This window comes from Portunus trituberculatus, chromosome 41 (assembly GCF_017591435.1).
Source record: "Portunus trituberculatus isolate SZX2019 chromosome 41, ASM1759143v1, whole genome shotgun sequence".
Classification (NCBI taxonomy): domain Eukaryota; kingdom Metazoa; phylum Arthropoda; class Malacostraca; order Decapoda; family Portunidae; genus Portunus; species Portunus trituberculatus.
In genome coordinates, this window is record NC_059295.1 from 42,616,335 (window position 1) to 42,639,281 (window position 22,947).

General features: G+C 38.8%; 1 protein-coding gene across 1 annotated transcript in view; it reads left to right on the plus strand.

The window, feature by feature from the left end:
* Window positions 1-17,634, plus strand: part of LOC123516632 (UV excision repair protein RAD23 homolog B-like) — a 29,574-nt gene extending 11,940 nt beyond the window's left edge. The window contains exons 5-11 of the mRNA XM_045276208.1: window positions 3,509-3,647; window positions 4,528-4,621; window positions 10,271-10,478; window positions 11,040-11,100; window positions 14,314-14,444; window positions 15,074-15,222; window positions 15,425-17,634. Of these exons, the coding sequence (XP_045132143.1) occupies window positions 3,509-3,647; window positions 4,528-4,621; window positions 10,271-10,478; window positions 11,040-11,100; window positions 14,314-14,444; window positions 15,074-15,222; window positions 15,425-15,535 (893 nt within the window). The 3' untranslated portion in view covers window positions 15,536-17,634. The remainder of the gene's footprint in view (window positions 1-3,508; window positions 3,648-4,527; window positions 4,622-10,270; window positions 10,479-11,039; window positions 11,101-14,313; window positions 14,445-15,073; window positions 15,223-15,424) is intronic.
* Window positions 17,635-22,947: the final 5,313 nt, after the last annotated feature.

Below are 22,947 nucleotides of genomic sequence, written 5' to 3' on the forward strand. Positions count from 1 at the left end.
AAGGTTTGGGAAGGCTACATTGTAAAGGTAGGACATTGGCTAATATAAATCTAGGAGATGATATTTGAGTTTACTTTTGAATATGTTAAGAGGGAGCACTTTTGATAGGACGTGGTAGAGAATTCCATACGTGTGAGTCCAAATACACAGTGGAGTGGCGGAAGAGACTTAAGCGATGGGTCGGTATACAGAGTTGTTGTCTGTGCCGTGTGGTGCATTCATGAGAGGGAAAAGAGACATTGATTTGATTCTTGTACATACTAGTTGCAATAGAAAATTTAGTTATATCTTACAGCTTTAGAATTTTAGTGCTTTTAAAGAGAGGAGTGGTTTATACATTTTAGATGCGTAGCATGAGTGGTGCCCTGTATTGGGTTACAGTAGAGTAGATGGGGATAAATGTGAGCATAGAGTTTTTAGTATTTCACAGGGTGCAAAGTCTCTTACTTTATAGAGCATGGCAGTGCATCTGGAAAGTTTTTGGGAAACATTACTATTATGGAATTTAAAATTTAAGCTTTCGTCAAATATGACACCCAAAAATCTTAGTTTATAAGCTCTACTTATTAAGTTATCATTGATTTTTAGAACAGGCAGCACATTTAAATTAGTGTTTGTATTAGAAAAGAACATGAAGTGAGTTTTATCGATATTAATTGTAAGTCTATTGCTCAAACACCAGCAGTGCAGTTTATTAACCCCTTTGCGCCGGATGTTAAAAAAGCCCGCCTGTATGATATACGGGTGGTAGTGCCGCGCGCCCGAGCGTGGGAAACTCGTGCAAGCTTGTCATACTTGTCGTCTTTGTGTATTATGCTGCTATTTTTTAGTCACTATATTGCCTTCGAAGAGGAAAGTGGACGCTTCTCTCTTCGGAGAAAGAGAGAGAGAGAGAGATTAGAAAATTTTTTGTTTTTGTATGTAATTTTTTTTTTTTTCACCTCGGTCGTCTGCTGGTCACCCCAGCCAGTCTTCCCCATTACGGAGCGAGCTCAGAGCTCATGGACCGATCTTTGGGTAGGACTGAGACCACAACACACTCCACACACCGGGAAGCGAGGCCACAACCCCTCGAGTTACATCCGACTATTTACTGCTAGGTGAACAGGGGCCACACATTAAGAGGCTTGCCCACTTGCCTCGCCGCGCCGGGTCTCGAACCCGGTCCTCTCGATTGTGAGTCTCTCGATGAGTGTGTGTGTGTGTGTGTGTGTGTGTGTGTGTGTGTGTGTGTGTGTGTGTGTGTGTGTGTGTGTTTTCACGAATGTTACAAGGCGGGACGCATGTAACTTATCTTTCGAGAGGGAGAGGTGGAGGGAGGGAAGGGAGATTGGGAGGGAGGAAAGGGAGATGGGGAGGGAGAGAGAGAGAGAGAGAGAGAGAGAGAGAGAGAGAGAGAGAGAGAGAGAGAGAGAGAGAGAGAGATGGGAACAGTCTATGCCATTGGGTAATTTTAGACACAAGGCGGGACGCATGTAGCTTATCTTTAGTGATTGGTGGAGACAAGGATAGTGGGAGGAGCACTAGGATTTCAAGGACAGCATACGGCGTGTGTAGTTGGTATCCAACACACTATACTGGACAACTGAACTGAAGAAAGCTCAGAAAAGAAATATGACGCCTACGTAGGCATCACCGTATATGCTACTGGGGCTTCATGACGCCTACATAGGCGTCACCGTATTGAAGGGGTTAAGATCTTGATTTGCTTGGTTGAAGAGAGTGTCATTGCTAGAGGCTCTGAAATAGAGGATCATGTCATCAGCAAAAAGTATAGTCTTGGCACAATTGAATATATTGACAATATCATTGTATAGATAAGGAACAATATAATCCCTAAGACACTTCCTTGTGGAACACCAGTGGAAATATTCAGTTTCAAGGATACATGTCTGTCATAGACTGTACACTGGGTTCTGTTTGTCAAATAGTCCTTGAACCATGAATGTATAGTTCCACGTACTCCATAATGATACAATTTGTCAAGAAGGATTCTGTGGTTGACTGTATCAAAAGCTTTGGAAAAGTCAACAAAAAGAGATAAAACTGATGACTTACTGTCTAGAGATGAGTAAATGTGGGTGGTAAACACATCAAGGGCATGATATGTGCTGGAGTTTGATCTAAATCCATATTGAGAGTCACTTAAGATGTGGTTTCTTTCTAGATATGGCATTAATTTATTTTTCATTAACATTTCAAATATTTTGGAGAAATTGGATAGGGTAGAAATAGGGCGATAATTGTTAGGGTTATTCTTAGGACCAGATTTATGTATAGGTGTTACGTTAGCATTTTTGAGCGTTGATGGATATATGCCAGTAGATATGGATTGATTAAATAGTAGTGCAGTGGGGTTAGCAATCTGGTCTAAGTTACTCTTTAATATGGTGGTGGAAATTTCATCAATATGTGATTATTTTTGAGGCTTTTGATAGCTCTGATGATGTCGACATAGGTAATCGGTGGTATACACATTGAATGTGCATAATTTCCTTGTAAGTAGTCAGTGGCATTTCTATTAGCGGGGGGTAAGGTATTGTTTAACTTTGTTGCAATTTCACTAAAGTGTTCATTGAGAGCTTCTGCAATTTGATGTGAATCGGTATGTAGGATGTTTTTGTGTGTTAAGGTAGATGTTACTGTTCTGGATGACTGCCTTCCTGATAGTTCATTAATGGTCTGCCAAATTTTTCTGGTATTATTTTTGAAGTTGCTAAAGATATTCATATAGTAACTATAGTTATGTGTTACATGATTACGGTACTGTGTGTAGACATCATGATTAACTCTACCGAGCTTGAGGATTTTAAATAATTCACTTTTGTGTTTGATAGAGTTTAGTATTGCAGGTGTCAGGCATGGACTATTAAGCCTTTTGGCTTATTGATGTCTATGTTGCAGCATTAGATTAATTCTGCATACCTTGTTGGTTTGTATTGGATTCTATGGTTGCATCATTAAAAGAAGGGATTAAAAAATATAATATGAAAAATATTTGTCAGTTGTGATATTCATTGCTATGAAATTAAATGTGATGATCCTTGTTGTCAGATGTTAGTACAACAAATTATGCTAAAATATTTTCATGATATCTTTTACACTTAAAAATGAAGGCAAAATAATATATAGTGGAATCTGTCCATCTAGACCTTCACATTATTTCTTATGTACACAAATAATATGGCTGGCAGGGGATCTTGAACAGCAATGTGTAGATGCATGAAGGTCCTGCAAGACTATGGATCTTATGTTTTTGAAGCCATTTGTCATGACCATGGGCATTGAGTTCTTGTGAATAGTAGGTGGTGGATAACATCAAGTAAGCCAGGAGTCTTGCTTTGGAAACACCCATTGGGTTTCATGTGGGTTCAAAGGAGCTCTAATCCACTCATGTAGTTGGTCAATAACATTGTTTATGCTATTCCTTTGTTTTGTCACTCATTATCATCCTTTAACCTTTAATGAATATCACAATTCATTCTACTTTAACAGACCACGACTTCAGCAGCTACAACTGATGCCTCCTCTACTTCAACTTCTTCCACCACTGCCACCATTACCACTACTACCACCTCAGCATCATCGCAACCTGCGGAAACTCCGTCAACTCAATCTGGACCAACCACGCAGCCTTCCTCGGGAGGGTGAGTATAGTGTTTTATATTTATTATTTTTAAAGTTTATTTATTTATTTTTTTTAGATGTGGACATGGGAGACAAAATAAATTGCATAAGCTTAGTGTTATAAGACAGTATGTAGGCAATGTAATTTAGCTCAACCCTTTCATAAAAGGGCAATTGAATTGTAGGCCTACCACGCTATTGTACATGCTGAACTCTGATTATGGCTATTGCTAGGGAAAGTGATTGTTCTTAAAAAAATTTAATTTACTACCTTGTACATTTAGAGGAGTTTTTCCCCTTGAATTTGGCATAATTTTCTTAGAAGCCATCCCAGTGATTAAGTAAATGATTTAAACCGATAAAATTTTTTGGTGAATATTTTGATGTTAAAATTTTATGATTTAAGTGGTCAAAAGTGTATGTTGTGAAGTAATAACTCATAAAGAAGCCACAGGTTCATCCTTTACTGCCCAGCATTGTTGTTTTTTTATTAAAATTATTTTAATTTTGTCATTATTATTTAATTATTTATTTGAGTGACTTGTTTTTACTTAACTCTTGATTTTTGGTGTGTCATTGAATTGACAATGTAATAACATAATATAGCCTGGTAATGTGATTGATCAAAATTTAATACATCATGTATTTTTTGTGAAGCTGCTTGTATTTCCTAATGTGTTCTGAGTGCACTTTTTCAAAGGGTATGCTATGCTAGATTGTTTCACTTATGTTTTTATCTCTTCTAACTTTTACAGATATAGTGCCAGTAATACTAAAATATCACTTCATTGATGAAAAATAGTTGTTTTAAATTAAGAATGGATTGTTTTGCATTAATTTTGTATTATATATAAAAAAGAAAAAATACTATTGCTAGTTAAACTGTCTTATCTTTTACAGGTCTGTTGGGGGTGCAGAGTCCTTGATAGTGGTGGGCGAGGAATTCAACCGCATGGTAGAAAATATAATGGAAATGGGTTATGAGAGGCCTCAGGTTAGTACATAACGATTAACATATTTTACAGCTTACAAGATGCACTTTTTTTCTAAAAGTACCCTGAAAAATACTAGTGCATGTTCCAAGATAATTGTTGTATTGTAAGGCAACACCCAGCCTTAAGTGAGCTTGGACACTTGACTGATAACGACCTGGATTTGTATGTTGTCATCACTCATTATGATGTCAGCTTAAGTACTATTTAATTCAGCCTTTTATATGGTGTAAACTCAGTACTTAGCTGTTACAAGTATTTCCAATACCATAATCCTTCCTAGAGCCTACTCAGCATGTGGAGAAAACGGGCCGCTCCTTCATCTCATAGCAACACACACATACATACGCACGAATGCACACACATGCCGGGTGCCTTTATACCTTTATTGATAGTACATCTAAATGGCTTACTCGTTCAAGCAAGAGTCAAAACTCCACTTATGAATTATATTCACATTGATAAAGCCTGTGAAGCACGATTGCAAAATAAAATATATATGAACTGCAGCACTGACGCGTTAGGTTTTGGTGATTGGTGGATTCAGCTATTTTAATAACCTAAGTTATTCACCCTCCCAAGTTTCCGAAACTGGAATTTCCGAATGACAAACCTCCGAAATTGAGGACAAGTGATTACGTAATGTAAACAATACGTCCAATACATGCCGTCACCCGCCACTAAAACAAGAAGAGATGGACTGCTTCACTGTGTGTACATATTTACCTATGGTTTTTACTTACATAGTTATAAATTTGTGGTAGAGTGCTCCAGCAAATTTGTAATGAGTGCTGAAACAATAGTGTTTTGCAGACTCTTGCTTCCTATGTTTTTGTGTTCAGTGGTTGGGTATATGGTGAATGTGTTCTTGTATGAGAATGACTTTTTTTTTCTTAGAAATTACTTTCAAATATTAGGGTGTGTCTTCCGAGATGCCGCGTCTTGCAAGCCATAAAATTTGGTACATGATAATGGTTCTAGAGTTAATGATGTTATTTTTTTAATAGTTTTTATATTGTAATGGTGGATATGAAGACTGAGTTTTTATGAATTGATTATATTTCATAGGAAAAAAGATACAGGCAACCCCCGTTTAATGAAGGTTCACACAACGAAATTTCGCTACAACGAAGGTTTCCTTTTACTACCATATGCCCGTTTAATGAACACCAAACTCGCTTTAACAAAATTTTATCCAGGTAATTTTTTCCAAGTTTGAAAGCCCCGCTGTATCACGCAAGCCGACAGACAGGCTTTTGAATACAGCAGCGCCTCTCGTGGACAAAACGTGCACCACTCATTCCCCTTAGTTCAAAACAATAACACCGTCAGCAGCACCTTGTCTTCCCTCGCTCAACATGCCACCACAACGCCCTGCAACCAGCCCTGCAATGTCGCCTAGCATTGCTAAGAAAACCAGGAAGTCTCTTACTTTCGAAGTGTAGCTGGATATTATTCACAGACACGAGAGAGGCGAGAAAACTAATAGCATTGCTTGCCACCATGGCTTGACTCCATCTACTGTCTACCATTTTCAAGCCAGCAGACTCTATTAAGAAGGCTGGTGAGATCATATCTTCCTTGCAAGCTAAAAGAACAACCTGAACTTGTGACTCTGCAATGGATAAAATGGAAAGCCTTTTGGAAATGTGGTACATAAGTTTTGTATGCAGTACAATGATGCACCTTTTGTAAATGTGGTACATAAGTTTTGTATGCGGTACAATGATGCACCTTTTGTTTACATTCCACTGACTGCTAGCTAGCGTATTTCCTGCTCCACTCTCCCTCCCTTCATAAATTTAAGATCATCAACATTATAAAGTTACTTACATACATACATTAGTGTACCTTGTAATGACTTAGTCTTAACCCCTTCGCACCGGATGTTAAAAAAGCCCGCCTGTATGATATACGGGTGGTAGTGCCCGCGCTGGAAACTCGTGCAAGCTTGTCATACTTGTCGTCTTTGTGTATTATGCTGCTATTTTTTAGTCACTATATCGCCTTCGAAGAGGAAAGTGGACGCTTCTCTCTTCAGAGAAAAAGAGAGAGAGAGAGTGACATTTGCTAGTATTTTAGACACAAGCGGGACGATGTAGCTTATCTTCGAGAGGAAGAGGGGAGGAGGAGAGGAGAGGAGAGAGAGAGAGAGAGAGAGAGAGAGAGAGAGAGAGAGAGAGAGAGAGAGAGAGATTAGAAAATTTTTATTTTTTGTGTGTGTGTGTGTGTGTGTGTGTGTGTGTGTGTACAAGGTGGGACGCATGTAACATATCTTCGAGAGGGAGAGGGGGGAGGAGGAGAGGAAGGGAGATGGGAGGAGAGAGAGAGAGAGAGAGAGAGAGAGAGAGAGAGAGAGAGAGAGAGAGAGAGAGAGAGAGAGAGAGAGAGAGAGATGGGAACAGTCTATGCCATTGGGTAATTTTAGACACAAGGCAGGACAAGGATGGAGACAAGGATGGTGGGAGGAGCACTAGGATTTCAAGGACAGCATACAGCGTGTGTAGTTGGTATCCAACACACTATACGGGACAACTGAACTGAAGAAAGCTCAGAAAAGAAATATGACGTCTACGTAGGCGTCACCGTATATGCTACTGGGGCTTCATGACGCCTACATAGGCGTCACCATATTGAAGGGGTTAAATTAAACTGCTTAGATGTTTAACTTCATAATTTTTACTTTCATTAAACCTTTCACTGTACTATGATGCAGTCTCACTTTGTTTACTTTTAATGAAAGCTCAAGTCAGGGTTAGACCTGTTATAATTGGTTTGCTTAATGAAAATTCGCTTAACGAACGTTTTTTTAGGAACATAAGTTAAGTGGGAGTTGCCTGTACATAGATGTAGTTAAATGGAAATGCAGGCGAAGGTGTTTGTATATATATTTATACAGTGAAAACTTGGTTCATGAATGCCCCAGTGCATGAACAAGTTGGTTGACAAAGCAAATTTTAGAAATTTTGTCATGTTCAAGAATTAAAATTTTGTCCATGAACAGGTCCAAGAATGAAAATTTTGTTGCTGGCTTTAATACGAGATGTCACATGGAGTGTCAGTTGTCCTTATGGTACCACACTGGAAAGTGTTTTTTTTTTTTTTTTTTTTTTTCTCTCTCCTCATTATGCCTTCAAAGATAGTGAAATGTGTTAGTGATAGTGGTGTTAAGAAGCTGAAGTCTATTACAATAGAAGTAAAGAAAGCCATACCAGTAAAGCATCTTGAAAATACTTCTACTAATCAAACTACACAAAGAAAACCAGAAAATAAGAACTTTATTAGAAATGTGGAACACTAGAATGAATACTATTTCCAAGATGCTTTGCTGGTATGACAAGGCTTGGGAGTCAAGAGATTCTGGAAGATGTTTGTTTGGGCCACCATATTTGTCATAGCTGATTGCATCACAAAGGCACCCTCATCACCAGGACTCCTTGTGATTCATGATAATGCTGTCAGGAAGATCATCATATTCTGTCTTGCTGTTAAATGCCATTACTATAGCAATGACAATTCCTTGTTTATTCCAACTGAGGCACACAAAAGCATTTGATACAGGATACATGCTGCAGGGACCATAGAATGTGTGCCAAGTTGCTCTCTCAAATGCAGCCTGGGGTCCAGGAATGAATTAATCTATTTTACATTTTATTTTATTCCTTTGGGGAAGAATGGTTTTGGTTCACAAACATTTCAGTTTGTGAATGGCCTTCGGAAACAAATTAAGTTCACCAACCAACTGTATAGAAAAGAATACAGCAATACTCCGCTTAACGAACAGGATAGGGGGTGTCAAAGCTGTTCGTAGAGTGGAAATTCGTTAAGCGGACATAATTTTCCCATAGGAAATAATGGAAATAGTGGGGATGCGTTCTGGGGTGGTGCCCAACATACCACATGGGTTAAAAAAAAAATGATATATATTTCTATTAGCTTTTTATAAACCTTGCTCCCAGGAAAGGATTATTTTGTAATGCATAAAGTGAATACCAGAAAATAAAGCAGAGATGAGATCGCCCACAGACGATGCGGAGACTCACGGTGACTCTGCCGCTTCTTCTTCTTCTTGTGACCCTTTTAGGCTGCGTGTTGTCTTTCACCACAAAATTTATGTTTCCACTCCCCTGTTGCTTGCTATAATGGATATCATATCTTAGTATTCATATACGCTCGTGCCATGAGGATAACCTGGACTCCGTGGCAGTGAGTGATAGTGAATTACTAATGAAATACCGCAGTATTTCATTACTAATAAAATACCGCGGTATTTCATTACTAATGAGGATAACCTGGACTCTGTGGCAGTAAGTGATAATGAATTAGTAATGAAATACAGCAGTATTTCATTACTTATTCACTATCACTCACTGCCACGAAATCCAGGTTATCCTCATGGCACGAGCGTATATGAATACTAAGATATGATATCCATTATAGCAAGCAACAGAGGAGTGGAAACATAAATTTTGTGGTGAAAGACAACACGCAGCCTAAAAGGGTCACAAGAAGAAGCGGCCGAGTCACTGTGAGTCTCCGCCTTGTCTGTGGGCGATCTCATCTCTGCTTTATTTTCTGGTATTCTACGTAAGATTTCACTTTATGCATTACAAAGCAATCCTTTCTTTGGGGCAAGGTTTGTTAAAAGCTAATAGAAATGTTTTGTGAACATAAATGCATATATAATTTTCCATTTTTATTCCTTCCTTTACACTTTTGAGTCTAGTCTAAGGCACTGTTTTGAGGGGAAAAATAGATAATAGTAGAAAGATGGAGCAAAGTAGTTGTCATGGATAGTAAATGAATCATTGGTAGCTTATTGGTGGCCACCCAGCTCTTTAATTTAGACATGTATAGAGTTATGTTTATTGCTTTTATTTTCCTTCCATGTAAATAAGGAAGTTAAACACTACCAAAATATGAATGGGGAAACTTTTAGGCAGGATTAAAATAATGGTTATATGATGTGCAACAGAGCTGCAGTTAATGGCTCAAAATCTGATTGTGGATAAGTAATTAGGATGTTACCACAAGGCTAAGTTTTAGGGACACTTATTTTTTAGTACATGTTGAGAAATTGTATACTTGTCAGCAACTGTCTCTTCAATGACACTCAAATGTTACCCTCTTCATTGAATATCCTTGGTCTGTCCTTTTCTTATAATCTTAACTGGAAATTTCACTTCTCTTTTCTAGCTAAAAAGAACTTTATGATATTAGGTGTTCTGAGTCATTTGATTGAATAAGGTGGAATCAAAAACTTTTTGTCTTACCAACTCCTCTCCTCGGACTGACTGTCTTCAGCCTCTTTCTCACTGCCACAATGTTGCATCTCTATTTTCTATTGCTATTTCCATGCCAATTACTCTTCTGATCTTGTTAATTTGCTGCAGCTGCCCTACATAGTAAGGTGAAATGAATAAAAAGATATATAGATGATAAATAGAGTGAATACAAAACACTTAAGGATAAGTATAATGAATCTACATAATAGATTCATATTAAAGAACAAGGGGATGGTAAGATGAGAGTGAAAAAGATGTATATATGCTTTTGTAATCTACAAGCTCTTTCTGATCCTACATGTATGGTTCGACTATATGCCTGTTTGTATAAACTGTCTTGATATAGGTATTTTTGTTTGTATACAGGTAGAGCGGGCTTTGAGAGCGAGTTTCAACAATCCATACACGGCAGTGCAGTACTTGGTGGATGGCATTCCACCCAATCTAGAGGAACCAGCTGGCCAGCCTGCAGGGGCTGGTGGTGATGGTGGTGGTGGTGGTGGTGGTGGTGGTGGCGGCGGTATTGTGGTTGAGGAACCCCCTGCGGGGTATTGGAATGAGGGAGATATTGAAGGTAAGTTTTTCAGTGTGTTTACTTTTTTTTTTTCCTCCTATTCTCTTTCTTTCTCCTTTTCATTGATATGTCCACAGTTAAGGCAAATGCATTGCAGATAAATCTTTGGCAACACTGGTGCATCTAATCATCACAAACTTCACTGATATTTGATGATTGATTTTTGTGTAGAACAATTTGGTATTATATCAAGAACATAATAGAATAGTACTTGATTAAAAAAAATGATATTATTTATCTGTATACCAGACCAGTGTCAACATGTGGGGGTAGCTGTGCAACACCTGTACAATTATTAATTAGATCTAAAGTGAAATCTACCAAAGCTCCATGGCCTCAATGGATTAAGAGTATAGATTCTTAGGGACTGCTCATACATGAGGTTTACTTGTGTATATTTGTGCATCAAGACCTGACAGTAGAACTGTTAAGCCTAGCTGTGCTATGATAGGATAATGCTGTGTCTCATCTGATCAGTGGGTGTAACAGATGTAGCTAGATCTTTTGTAGAGACCCTTGAGGCTCTGTCAAATGTATTAACCTTCCGTTTCTCATCCACAGCAGACCCGCTCAGCTTCTTCCGGTCTCAGCCGCAGTTTGAACAGATGAGACAGATGATAAGGTGAGATGCTCCCCCATACCTTTCTGTAAATATGTAAGTGAATTGACTACATAACTATTCTGCCATAACCAATAATAGTACTCGTCAAAAGTTTGCGACCACACCCTTCCATCCCACTCCCCTGCCAAGATAAGAGAAAAAAACCCAACTAAAATGTGTTTATTTACCTTGACTAATACTTGATGGGGCCACCCTTATTCTTGGTAACACTGCAGAGACGTCTGGGAAGAGAAAGAGCAAGGTTGTGGATGGTGGCAGCTGGTATTTTGTTTAAAGATTCCTGGATAGCTGCCTCTAGCCACGGAATGGAGCTGACATCCTTGCCTTATAAATCTTTTTTAACAATAGCCCAGACGTTTTCAATAGGGTTAATGTCTGGGCAATTTCCAGGCCAATCTTCACTGAAGGGTATCCAACAATCCCATAGCCCTAGCAGTGTGAGGTGTTGCACCGTCCTGTTGAAAGACTGGCCTGACAGCTCAAAACATGCTGGCAAATGGTCATTCAACAGTTTGTAATAGACATTTGCATTAACCCTTATGTTTTTGGGTAGCACTACCAACTCACCAAGGCCATGACCGGAAAAACAGCCCCATACCATAAAAGAATCAGGATGCTTTACTGTTGTTTCAAGGTACTGTAGGTTGAGTGGATCGCTGCTGAAGCGCTGATAAACTCGGGAATTTCTATTGTAAGTCACATTAAATGTTGCCTCATCCGACTATAACACCTTACCAGTCACTCTCAGTCCACTGAGCATAATTATGAACAAAGTTAACAGGTTTCACTTGTGTTGTGTGGAGAAGAGGTTTCTTTGTGCCCTTGTGGCTGGTGTAACCCAGCTCATGGATGTGCCGTGACACAATTTGCACAGAAACACCCTGAAAGGTATCACTGTTCTCCTTTATTTTTCTAGTGGTGATCGATGCAGTATTCTGTACTGTATGTTTGAGTATGGTTGTTGCCCTTTGGAAGTATTCCTTGGCCTAAAAGAGCAATGTTTGGTAACTGGCAACTCTTCACTGCCTCCCTCCCTGAATCGGCACACAAACATTTTCACACTTGTTGGTCCACCACCTGTTAGCTCACAAATTTCCTTAATTGTGTGACCAACAACCTTTAAACCAATGATCTGAGCAACTGTTTCATCTGCTAAATCCTTTGGATTTGGCATAATGAGGGCTAAAAACACTTATGAGTACTCACCACTAATTAAACAAGGGACCTCACAGAGTGAAGTGTCACAAACAACCTTTCACTAGGAGTGCTCACAGCACACAGAAAGTTTGCCGCAGGGTCTGGAATGTCCTTGGGGTATCCCATGATGGCTGTATGTGGTTGCAAAGATCAGGCAAAACATGGTTGACCTCCAAGAACACCATTCTTTTTTCGTCAAAAGTTTGCGACCACTTGGGGCAGTGGTTGCAAACTTTTGACAAGCACTGTATATTAGGCACAAACTATACTCTTGAAAATTGAAGAAAAATTAATAAATCTTTGATTGTGGGTAAGGACGCTCTCCCTGATGGATCCCCTGTGTACCAAGTAGGATAAGCATACTGCAGATTGAAAATCCATATATTAGATTTATGTAAAGAAGAAAAATAGCATATTAAGTGTTATTATGAATCTCAAGAAATGTTGATTGAGATGGATTTTGAGGCATTGGCTCATTATGGAGTGGATCAAAGACTGTTTGGAGAAGTGCATCAGTCATTGATGTCTACCTTGATTGAGATATCTTTAACCCCTTCGCGCCGCATGTTAAAAAAGCCCGCTTGTATGATATATGGGTGGTAGTGCCGCGCGACCGAGCGCGGGAAACTCGTGCAAGCTTGTCATACTTGTCGTCTTTGTGTATTATGCTGCTATTTTTTAGTCACTATATCGCCTTCGAAGAGGAAAGTGGACGCTTCTCTCTTGAGAGAGAGAGAGAGAGAGAGAGAGAGAGAGAGAGAGAGAGAGAGAGAGAGAGAGTGAGTGAGTGAGTGAGTGTGACATTTGCTGATATTTTAGACACAAGCGGGACGCATGTAGCTTATCTTTCGAGAGGAAGAGGGGGAGGGAGGAGAGAGAGAGAGAGAGAGAGAGAGAGAGAGAGATTAGAAAATTTGCTGTTTTTGTATTTGTGTGTGTGTGTGTGTGTGTGTGTGTGTGTTTGTGTGTGTGTGTTTTCATGAATGTTACAAGGCGGGATGCATGTAACTTATCTTTCGAGAGGAGAAAGGGAGGGAAGAAAAGGAGATGGGGATGGGAGAGAGAGAGAGAGAGAGAGAGAGAGAGAGAGAGAGAGAGAGAGAGAGAGAGAGAGAGAGAGAGAGAGAGAGTTGTGTGTGTGTGTGTGTGTGTGTGTGTGTGTGTGTGTGTGTGTGTGTGTGTGTGTTTCACGAATGTTACAAGGCGGGATGCATGTAACTTATCTTCGAGAGGAGAGGGAGGAGGAAAGGAGATGGGAGGAGGAATTGTTTTGTATGTGTGTGTGTGTGTGTGTGTGTGTGTGTGTGTGTGTGTGTGTGTGTGTGTGTGTGTGTGTGTGTGTTTGTCACAGAATGTTACAAGGCGGGATGCATGTAACTTATCTTCGAGAGGAGAGGGAGGAGGAGATGGGAGGGAGGAGATGGGGAGGAGAGAGAGAGAGAGAGAGAGAGAGAGAGAGAGAGAGAGAGAGAGAGAGAGAGAGAGAGAGAGAGAGAGAGAGATGGGAACAGTCTATGCCATTGGGTAATTTTAGACACAAGGCGGGACGCATGTAGCTTATCTTTAGTGATTGGTGGAGACAAGGATGGCGGGAGGAGCACTAGGATTTCAAGGACAGCATACGGCGTGTGTAGTTGGTATCCAACACACTATATGGGACAACTGAACTGAAGAAAGCTCAGAAAAGAAATATGACATCTACGTAGGCGTCACTGTATTTGCTACTGGGGCTTCATGACGCCCACATAGGTGTCACCGTAGTGAAGGGGTTAATACCTTAAGGATTGCCATTGTTTTAAGCAAATTATTTTTATTGTAGTTATTGTACTGTTTTCATGTATACCTTAATATTGTAAAAAGTAAGCTTTAATTATTCTATCAATTTTTTCTTTACAGTATTTTTTTCATTGTCACAATGATAGCTTTATCTAAATCTTTTCCTCCTCAGATCAATACATTATTATTATATTTTTTTCATAACAATACTGGGATTTATCTTAATCTTTTCTTTCATAGGTCAAATCCATCTTTGCTGGATGCATTCATCCAGCAGATTGGACAAACTAACCCACAACTTCTACAGACAATTCAACAGAATCAGGAAGCCTTTGTTCGGATGCTAAACGAAGGTGGTCCTGGATCAGGAAGTGAGTGCTTTAAGTTCTGGGCTGGAATGTGATACTCTTAATATTAATAGCCAATGGATGATATAAAGATGACTGAAGTGTGATGTGAAGAGGTAGGGAGATCTCTAATGTCTTTGTTCCTTTTTTGCTCCTTAATGGCAAGTTATGCTCTTTTGCCTACTTCATTATTTTCTTAGTTTTTGTTATTCATGCTTATTTATCTTTTTTTAACATTTTATGGAGATTTCATTAATAAAATCATGAGCTTTAGTGAGACATAGTCCTCCCTGATTTATATTCTTCAGGAACAGATATCCTGGCTCTTGTTACCATCCTTCTTACTCAAATGGCATTTACTCGCCTCTGGCTTTTACAGTGGTAACGTGCTAGCCTGGCATTGCTAAGGCCGGCAGATTGAGTCTCACTCGGGCTCATGAATTTAGGCTGTTTACTGGGAGGTTACTGCTGTGGTTGAACGCCACATTGGAGAGTTGGGTTTGCCTGGCTTACATTCTGGAGAGCACCAACTGTGGTGGATACTGGAACTAAAAACCAACAAACTGTAACTTTAACTTTGATTATATCTCGCTTTAAAAGCATACATGTAATATCTTCTTTGTTATCTTGTTCATCCTATTTCCTATCCTTAGGTGGTAACACTGGAGGAAGTGGTGGAAATACTGGAGCTCAGGGTAGTGGAGGTGGTGGAGGTGGTGGTGGTGGTGGTAGTGGTGGACGTGCTGCACCTGGCCAGACTGCAATCTTCCTCTCCCCCCAAGATAGGGATGCCATTGACAGGGTAAGGCATACTTTTCTTACAATAGAATTTTGCGCATTAGTTATAGAGGTTAGTATTGCGGTGTTTCAGAATGCATGATGTCAGTATACAATGTGAAGGAATTTATGAACATGTTAAATGTAAAGTAAACCTACTTTCTGTGCAACAACATCACATTTATTTCCATCTTTTGTGTTACAGTCAATTTTTTCTCTTATTACAGCTTAAGGCTCTTGGCAACTTCCCAGAAGATGTGGTCGTTCAGGCTTACTTTGCCTGTGAAAAGAATGAAAATTTGGCAGCTGAGTTTCTCTTTAGCCAGACCTGGGACTAAGCCCAGCTGGTAGGGGTGTCTGGCCACATCCTGTCAGGGCCAGGAGGGAGAGTGACTCTGCCGTGTGTTGCGGCCAATCTTTTGGACAACTCACTTGACTGTTCAGTGGCTTGTTATTTCCAAATTCTCACAGGAAAGTCAGCAAGTGCATTCACCATTACATTACATAAGTTACATCCATAAAATAATGTGCATTTGACATACTACTGCTGTAGTTATTTCCATAATGGCGACGAGACAGTCTGTGGTTGACACACACACACACACACACACACACACACACACACACACACACACACACACACACACACACACACACACACACACACACACACACACACACACACACACACACACACACACTTACAGGAGTATGTGTTTTAGTGTAGGCCAGGCAACCTGCACTGTTGTTATGTGGTTGTTTGCTTCCCACACCCAGCCAGACCTCCACCATTCCTCTCTGTAAATAATACAAATAAGAATGCACGCCCAGCCTCCCCTCTTTCAGCTTCATGCTGGATGGGGTTAAGACTAGTGCATTGTTGCCCCTTGGCTGCTTGCCTTGTGATGGCACACAGAGACGGTTGGAATTGTTGTGTCTAGCAAGAATATTCAGGTATTCCATCCAAAACATTGATTTCAAAATTAGTTATTTATTTTCTCTGGTTTCTTATCTTTATAAACTGAAATGTCTTACACTGATAATTTTCCAAATGCTTTAGGTTGACATTTAACTGTTTTATAGTCATATTCCAGCTAAGTCAACTCTGAGTGAACATGGAGTCTGCTTGTGCTGGCCAGAAGTCCTCACTTTGGGTGCAGCTTGCAAACTATCAAAGAAAATTCTAGCATCTTGCTTCTCTGTGAGAAAATGATATGTAGATTTTATTGCTCAATTTCATATTTTTAAACTATAGATTGGTATATTATATATGTAAAAATTGAAAGGTCAAGAAGCAACGTGTTGTGGATAATGACGTACTGCTCTTAGTTTGAGAAGCTCATAATTTTTTGGCTCCTTGTGCAAACTGGTGAAACATCTCTGAATGTCATTAGAGTTGCTTCATCAGTTTTGCTGTACACAAGTGAAATCATGGTATTTTGTTTGTTGTTTAGTTAGAGCTAATTTTCTCCCTCATGACTTTGAAGCATGGAATGTTGGTTGAGGCATGCAGTGCAGCGCTACTCTCAACACCCCAGTAAGGCTGACCATACAAAGAAATAATGAGTTGCTAGCAAGCACTTGCAGAGCACTGAGCAACCAGGCTAAATTATTGTGGGTTAAGTCACTGTTGATTAAAGATGATTATGCATACATATATATATATATACGTATATATATATCTATATATATTATTTTCCTGTTGTGCAGGAAACCTAGTGCCCAAGCTGCCCCCAGTCCCTACCTTGAGCCCACCTCATTGGTCATGGGTATGCTTAACTTTATTAATTAACAGCAGGTGCACATCACCACTACCAGTACTAACCACTTCCAACACCACAGTGTCATCTGGTTGCTCACAACTGCCTGTGCTGCCACACATCAAAGTGATCACATCTAGATAGAATAAGTTGCCACTGCTCTCCCTAGGCCTTACTTCTATAGGGAGACATTTTGTAAAAAAAAAAAAAAAAAAGAAAGAAAAGAAAGTATTTGTTGATATTTCTTGTGAAGAGGAATATGACCAGCAGGTTCAACCATTGTTTTTATTTAACCCTGGGATGGTGCAGGAGGAAAAGACAATTATGCATTAAAGGCTGGTGCCAAAGTTCAGCCTTGCTTTGTAGCCTGTCATTGTCAGCTTCATGTAGTTAACATTTGTGTCAGAGATTTTGGGTTATGGGGTGCTGAGGCGATTGCCTGCTGCCCTGACCCGTGCTGGCTGCTAAGAGCAGGTTTCAGTTCTTGATTTGCTAGAGAGCTTTACATTGTCTTCCTTTTCTTGTATAAATTCACAGGTCTGCAAGTTTTTAATTTTCAAACTTCTTCATTGCTGCTGTTGCCAATACTATCATTATTCTTAGAATTTTATTTTTTTGCCTTGGTTTTTTGTTTGCTCTTCTGTCCTGTATTCACATCTCATAAATATATTTAGAGATTGGCATTTGTCTCCCCTCAAAGTACAGGTGGGGAAGGGACTGTGATGTGCTTCTTTGAGCAGTGACCACTACGGATGACACTGCAATTAATGAGGGACTCGAGAAGGAAGGTAAAGTGTTCGTTCACCGAGTTCAGGTTAGCCAGCAACTAGATTCTTTTTATTAAGAGTATGTATTTCATTAGAATGCTACTATAACTAATTTTTGTGATAATATTTTGTACTAGGACAAAATTAGGATACCCTTAAAAGTTCCACAAACATGTGTCAAGTGTTATATGGGAACTACCACCATTTATTTAGTTTTCTTTATTGTTCCTCTTGGAAAGATGTATATTTTATATCATGTTCTTGCAGGGATACACAATTAGCTTTTTGCTGTGCTCACTCCACTGTTGTTTGAAAACCATAACTGAACATCTCAGGCTTAAATTTATAAGAGGTGCACAATATCTGCAACTTTTACTATTCCCACTTTTGAATCTCATATTTTTTAAAATGTCTTGCCATATATGTGGAAATGGATACTGAGACTTTTGTTATTAGCATTTTGTTTTATTTATCTATTTAATTATTGTTTATATTTTTAGTTGTAATGCATTATATAATGTAAAAAGAAAACAACTAACTTAAAATCTTAAGCACAAAATTTTGTCTCTTATCATGTATTTTGCTCACTATACGAGGGGTAGTGTTGTCATATATTTTGCTCAGTATAGGAGGGCTACTGTTGAGAAGGAACTTAGGCTTTGATAGGGAGACAAGTGAGGGTGGAGGGAAAACATGTAGTTTTGCTAAAGGAGCAGAGATGAAGCAAAGATATGTTGTCTTAGCACTGTTGTTTGATGGATGGCTGTATGAAGGAAATCAAAGCTAACTAGAAAATATTGGTGCTAGTTTCATACAGAATGGTTTGGGATGGGGCTGTGGTAGCATGTCTGTTGCTTGCAGTGGCTTAGAGTAAAAAGGGTACCTCAGAGTGATGGGTTTATTTTATGTATGTAGAAAGATGAATATAGATGAACAGTGGAAAAATATTTGGTAATGGTTTCAAGAAGCAGACATGTGATTTAGGATACTTGATAAGTGCTCCAGATTTTGAAAAGTATTAATGGGAGGAGAGAAAATAGAGGAGACAATAGCAAGGGATGTAAATATGACAAGATAGATGGGGAAATAAGAGACTGGGTTGTGGAAAGTAGGAATGTCAGGGTGGTTTACAAGAGTTGGAGAAATGTGCAATGGATATAAAGAAGTTAAAGCAATGCTATTACCTTTGTATGGACTCTAGTGAGGAAAACTTGTTCACTCAGAATCTGGTGTTGAAAAGGAAGGCACAATATTGGAACCATACTCGTGTGTGTATTTTTTTTTTATGTTTTGGGGCATAGAGGAGTCCCATCTTCAAATGATACTAAAAAATAGTAAAACCAATAAAAACTTACAACTCATTTCTCTTATTAAGAATGGGATGGGCAAACTTTTCAGTGCTAGGGACACATTAAAAAAATTGCAATCTTATACTGCTGCATACTATATTAGCCCAAAATTATTCATATCTAAAATACAGAATAAAAAGCTTTTAAAGAAAACCCACTCTTCCATGCATGTGCATACCTGTGGGAAGAAAATTAAATGGTCACAATATTATTTGGCTTTGTTTATTAACTTTCTCTTTCAAATTTACCAACATTTGTTAGGGCCACGTAAATTCCTTTAGTGGCCCGTACCCGCAGGTTATAGCTTGCCCACACCTCTGTTAAGGGATCACTTTGTGTTTTTAAGAAGGCTCTGGCCAAGGGCTTCAAAAGATAGCAAAAGGAGTGACTGGGCTTAGTTTCTCGTATAAAGGCCAAATTGATCATCCCAAATTTTTAATGGGAAAGATCTCAAAACTTGCCTCTTGAAAAAATTCAAGTCATAGATGGCAGAAATACGGAAGTAGGTAGGCATTTCCAGAGTTTTTACAGGGATGAGGGACAGAACACTAGTCAACTTTTGGGAGGTGGACAGAATAGAGATGAGGGAAAGTATAATGTCTTATGCAGCAAGGCCATGGGAGGAAAGAAGTAAGACCAAAAGAACAATTAGCAAAGAGCAGTAGAGAATAGCAAAATGTAGTGAGGAGAGCAGCTGAAGACAAGATGTAATGCTTACAGTTTAGTAAAGGACAGACTGAGGAGGTTCAGAGTAAAAAAACAGTTGAGTTTTGTTGGAGAGGAACTGTGTTATCTTGGAGCTGGATTTCAATTCTAATTAAAAATTTTATTATAAAGAAAAAATCAGTCATTTTGTAACTCCCCTGCTTTAGTTATTTAATTTCTATAGAGTTGACATTTAAGAAAAGGTGTGGAAAAGTAATGTGGTCTCAACATGGGAGTGGATAAGATTGTGTGTTTTGCTTAGAAAATCATTAATGAAGAGAATGAGTGACAGGACAGAGCCCTCAGGAACATTATTATTAATAAATAAAAAAAAAATGCATTGGCTATATACTACAACAGCAATAAAATGATCTCAAGGGAAACTTGTGATGAAGTAGAGAACATTGGAAGCCATTGGAGTTTAGTTTTGAAATAATAGGATTCTACTAGACTTTCAAACACTTTGTTTTATGTCTAAGGTTTGGAAATCCTGAAGATCACCAGTAGAGGATCCACTACAGAATCCATACTGGTGATCAGATGAAAGGTGAAGTGATGGAAATTGAAGATATTTAAAAACTTAGAAAGGCAGAAAATTAAAGCAATAGAGTAACAGTTTAAAGGATTAGAGCAGTCACTTTTCAGGAATATGCTAAATGTTAGCAAACTTGCAAGAAGGAAAGATGGTATGTGACAGACTTGAAGTGGTAGAATTGGACTAGGGAGCATGGAAGCATTTTCAAAGAGCATTAGGCAGGACCCCATCTTGTCCGTAAGCCTTTTGAGGGTTAAGGCCAAAGAGGATACATCATTGTGAAGATCCTTGGTAGAAGGAGTGCATGTCAATTGGTCCCTGAGCGATTGGTACTAAGGTCATCTGGTCCACAAGTCAATTGAGACTAGATAGTTGATCACCAAGTCAGTTGAGACCACAAGACAGTTGAGATCCAAGACAACTGGTCAGTCCCCAAACCAGTTGAGATTCAAGACAATTGGGCCTCAAACTTACCGAGTACCTTTGTTCATGCTTGCTCAGTGAGTCAGTGTACTTACATACCCAAAGAAGTGTGTGTGTGTGAGAGAGAGAGAGAGAGAGAGAGAGAGAGAGAGAGAGAGAGAGAGAGAGAGAGAGAGAGACCCAAGACAACTGGTCCCCAAACTTACGGAATACCATTGTTCATTCTCGTTCAGTGAGTCAGTGTACGTACGTACCCTAAGAAATGTGTGTGTGTGTGTGTGTGTGTGTGTGTGTGTGTGTGTGTGTGTGTGTATTTACCTAGTTGTATTTACTTAGTTGTATTGTACAGGGTTTGAGCAGGGCTGATAATGTCCTCTTTCCATGTCTCCATTTATCCAATTTTTTCTTTAAAGTTATGCACATTATGTGTTGTAACAACTTCATCACTCAATGCATTCCACCTTTCCACCGTTCTTTGTGAAAAACTGTATTTTCCATTATCCTTCACACACTGCCTCATCCTGATCTTTACATGTCCTCTTGTCCTTCCAGCTTTTTCTGTCACTAGCATCAGGTCGTCCTTGTCTATCTTTTCAATGCCATTTACTATTATATACATTGTTATTAAGTCTCCTTGTTCTCTTCTATCTTATAAGGCTGGCAGTCCCATTTCCTTCAGTCTTTCCTGATATGTTAGATCCTTTAGTTCCAGCACCATCTTTGTAGCTATTTTCTAAATCCATTCTAATCTTGTATCTTTTTTCAAGCTTGGTGACCATACCACTGCTGCATATTGCAACTTTGGACATATCATGCTCGTGATAATTTTTTCATCATATCTTTGACCATGTATTGAAATGCCACTTTAATATTAGTCAACGTTATATATGCTAATCCAAATATCTTACTATGCGTTTTTCAGGTTTGAGATTTTCCTGTATAATCACTCCCAAATCTTTTTCCTCTTTTATCTTCATTATTTGCTCCTCTTTCATCAGATAGTTCCATACCAGTCTTCTCTCACTCTTTCCTAATTCCATTATGTGACATTTCTTAGTATTGAATACTAACTTCCACTTCTTACTCCACTTTGTAAATTTTTTTTATATCTCCCTGCAACAGCAAACAGTCCTCTTAGGTTTTGATTACTCTTAGCATTTTTGCATCATCAGCAAACAAATTAATATAACTGCTTACCCCATCTTGTATGCCATTAGCATATACCTGGAACGTAATGAGGGCTAACACTGACCCTTGTGACACTCCTTTTGTTACTTTACCCTAAGATGAGTATGTATCTCTGATAACATTTCTCATCCCTCTGTCCTTCAAGCAATCCCATATCCAATCTAACAAAGTTTCTCTCAGTCCTCCTATGCTCTCTAACTTCAGAAGTAGTCTGTTGTGAGGATCTTGATCAAAAGCTTTTTTTGTCCAGGTATACTGTGTTCACCCATCCATCTCTGCTTTCCAGTCCTTCTATTACTCTTTGAGTAGAAACTTAATGAAGTTCGACACACATGACCTTCCTGTTCTGAACCCAAATTCTCTGTTCAATATAACCTGTTCTTCTACCAGATATTTAGCTTATATTTCTTTGATAATAATTTCACATATCTTCCCCACGATACTTTTAAGTGACACTGGTCTATAATTTAATGGCTCAGTTGACTTTCCTCCTTTAAATATTGGGATTATGTTGGCTCTCTTCCATTCTAGTGGGTTACTCTTCCTTCTTTTAATGAACTTGTAACCATTTCCCAAATTGGATCTAACAGCTGCTCTTTACATTCCTTTAGTGCCCAACCTGATACACTATCTGGCCCCATTGCTTTTCTGACATCCAAATTATTTAATAGTCTTCCAATATCTTTGTGCACTATGATATCCTGCAATCCTCAGCAACACAATGTCCTATTTGGTTCTGTAAATTCGTCCTCTTTAGTGAACATAATATTAAAACTCATTCATTATTTCATTGATTTCCTATGCTTTTTGGTATGTCTTCCCTCATTTAATTATTTTTTTCTTTATTCTTTTATCTTACCATTTAAAAATTTGTAGAAAAGCTTGGGTTCATCTTTGCTTTTTTGCACCACATCTTTCTCGAAGTTTCTTTTTTTTTTTTATCTTTCCTTACTCAAATATATTAATTTCTCGCATCCCCCTTTTATCTTCTATACATCTGGTATTGTACCAAGCATGTATACT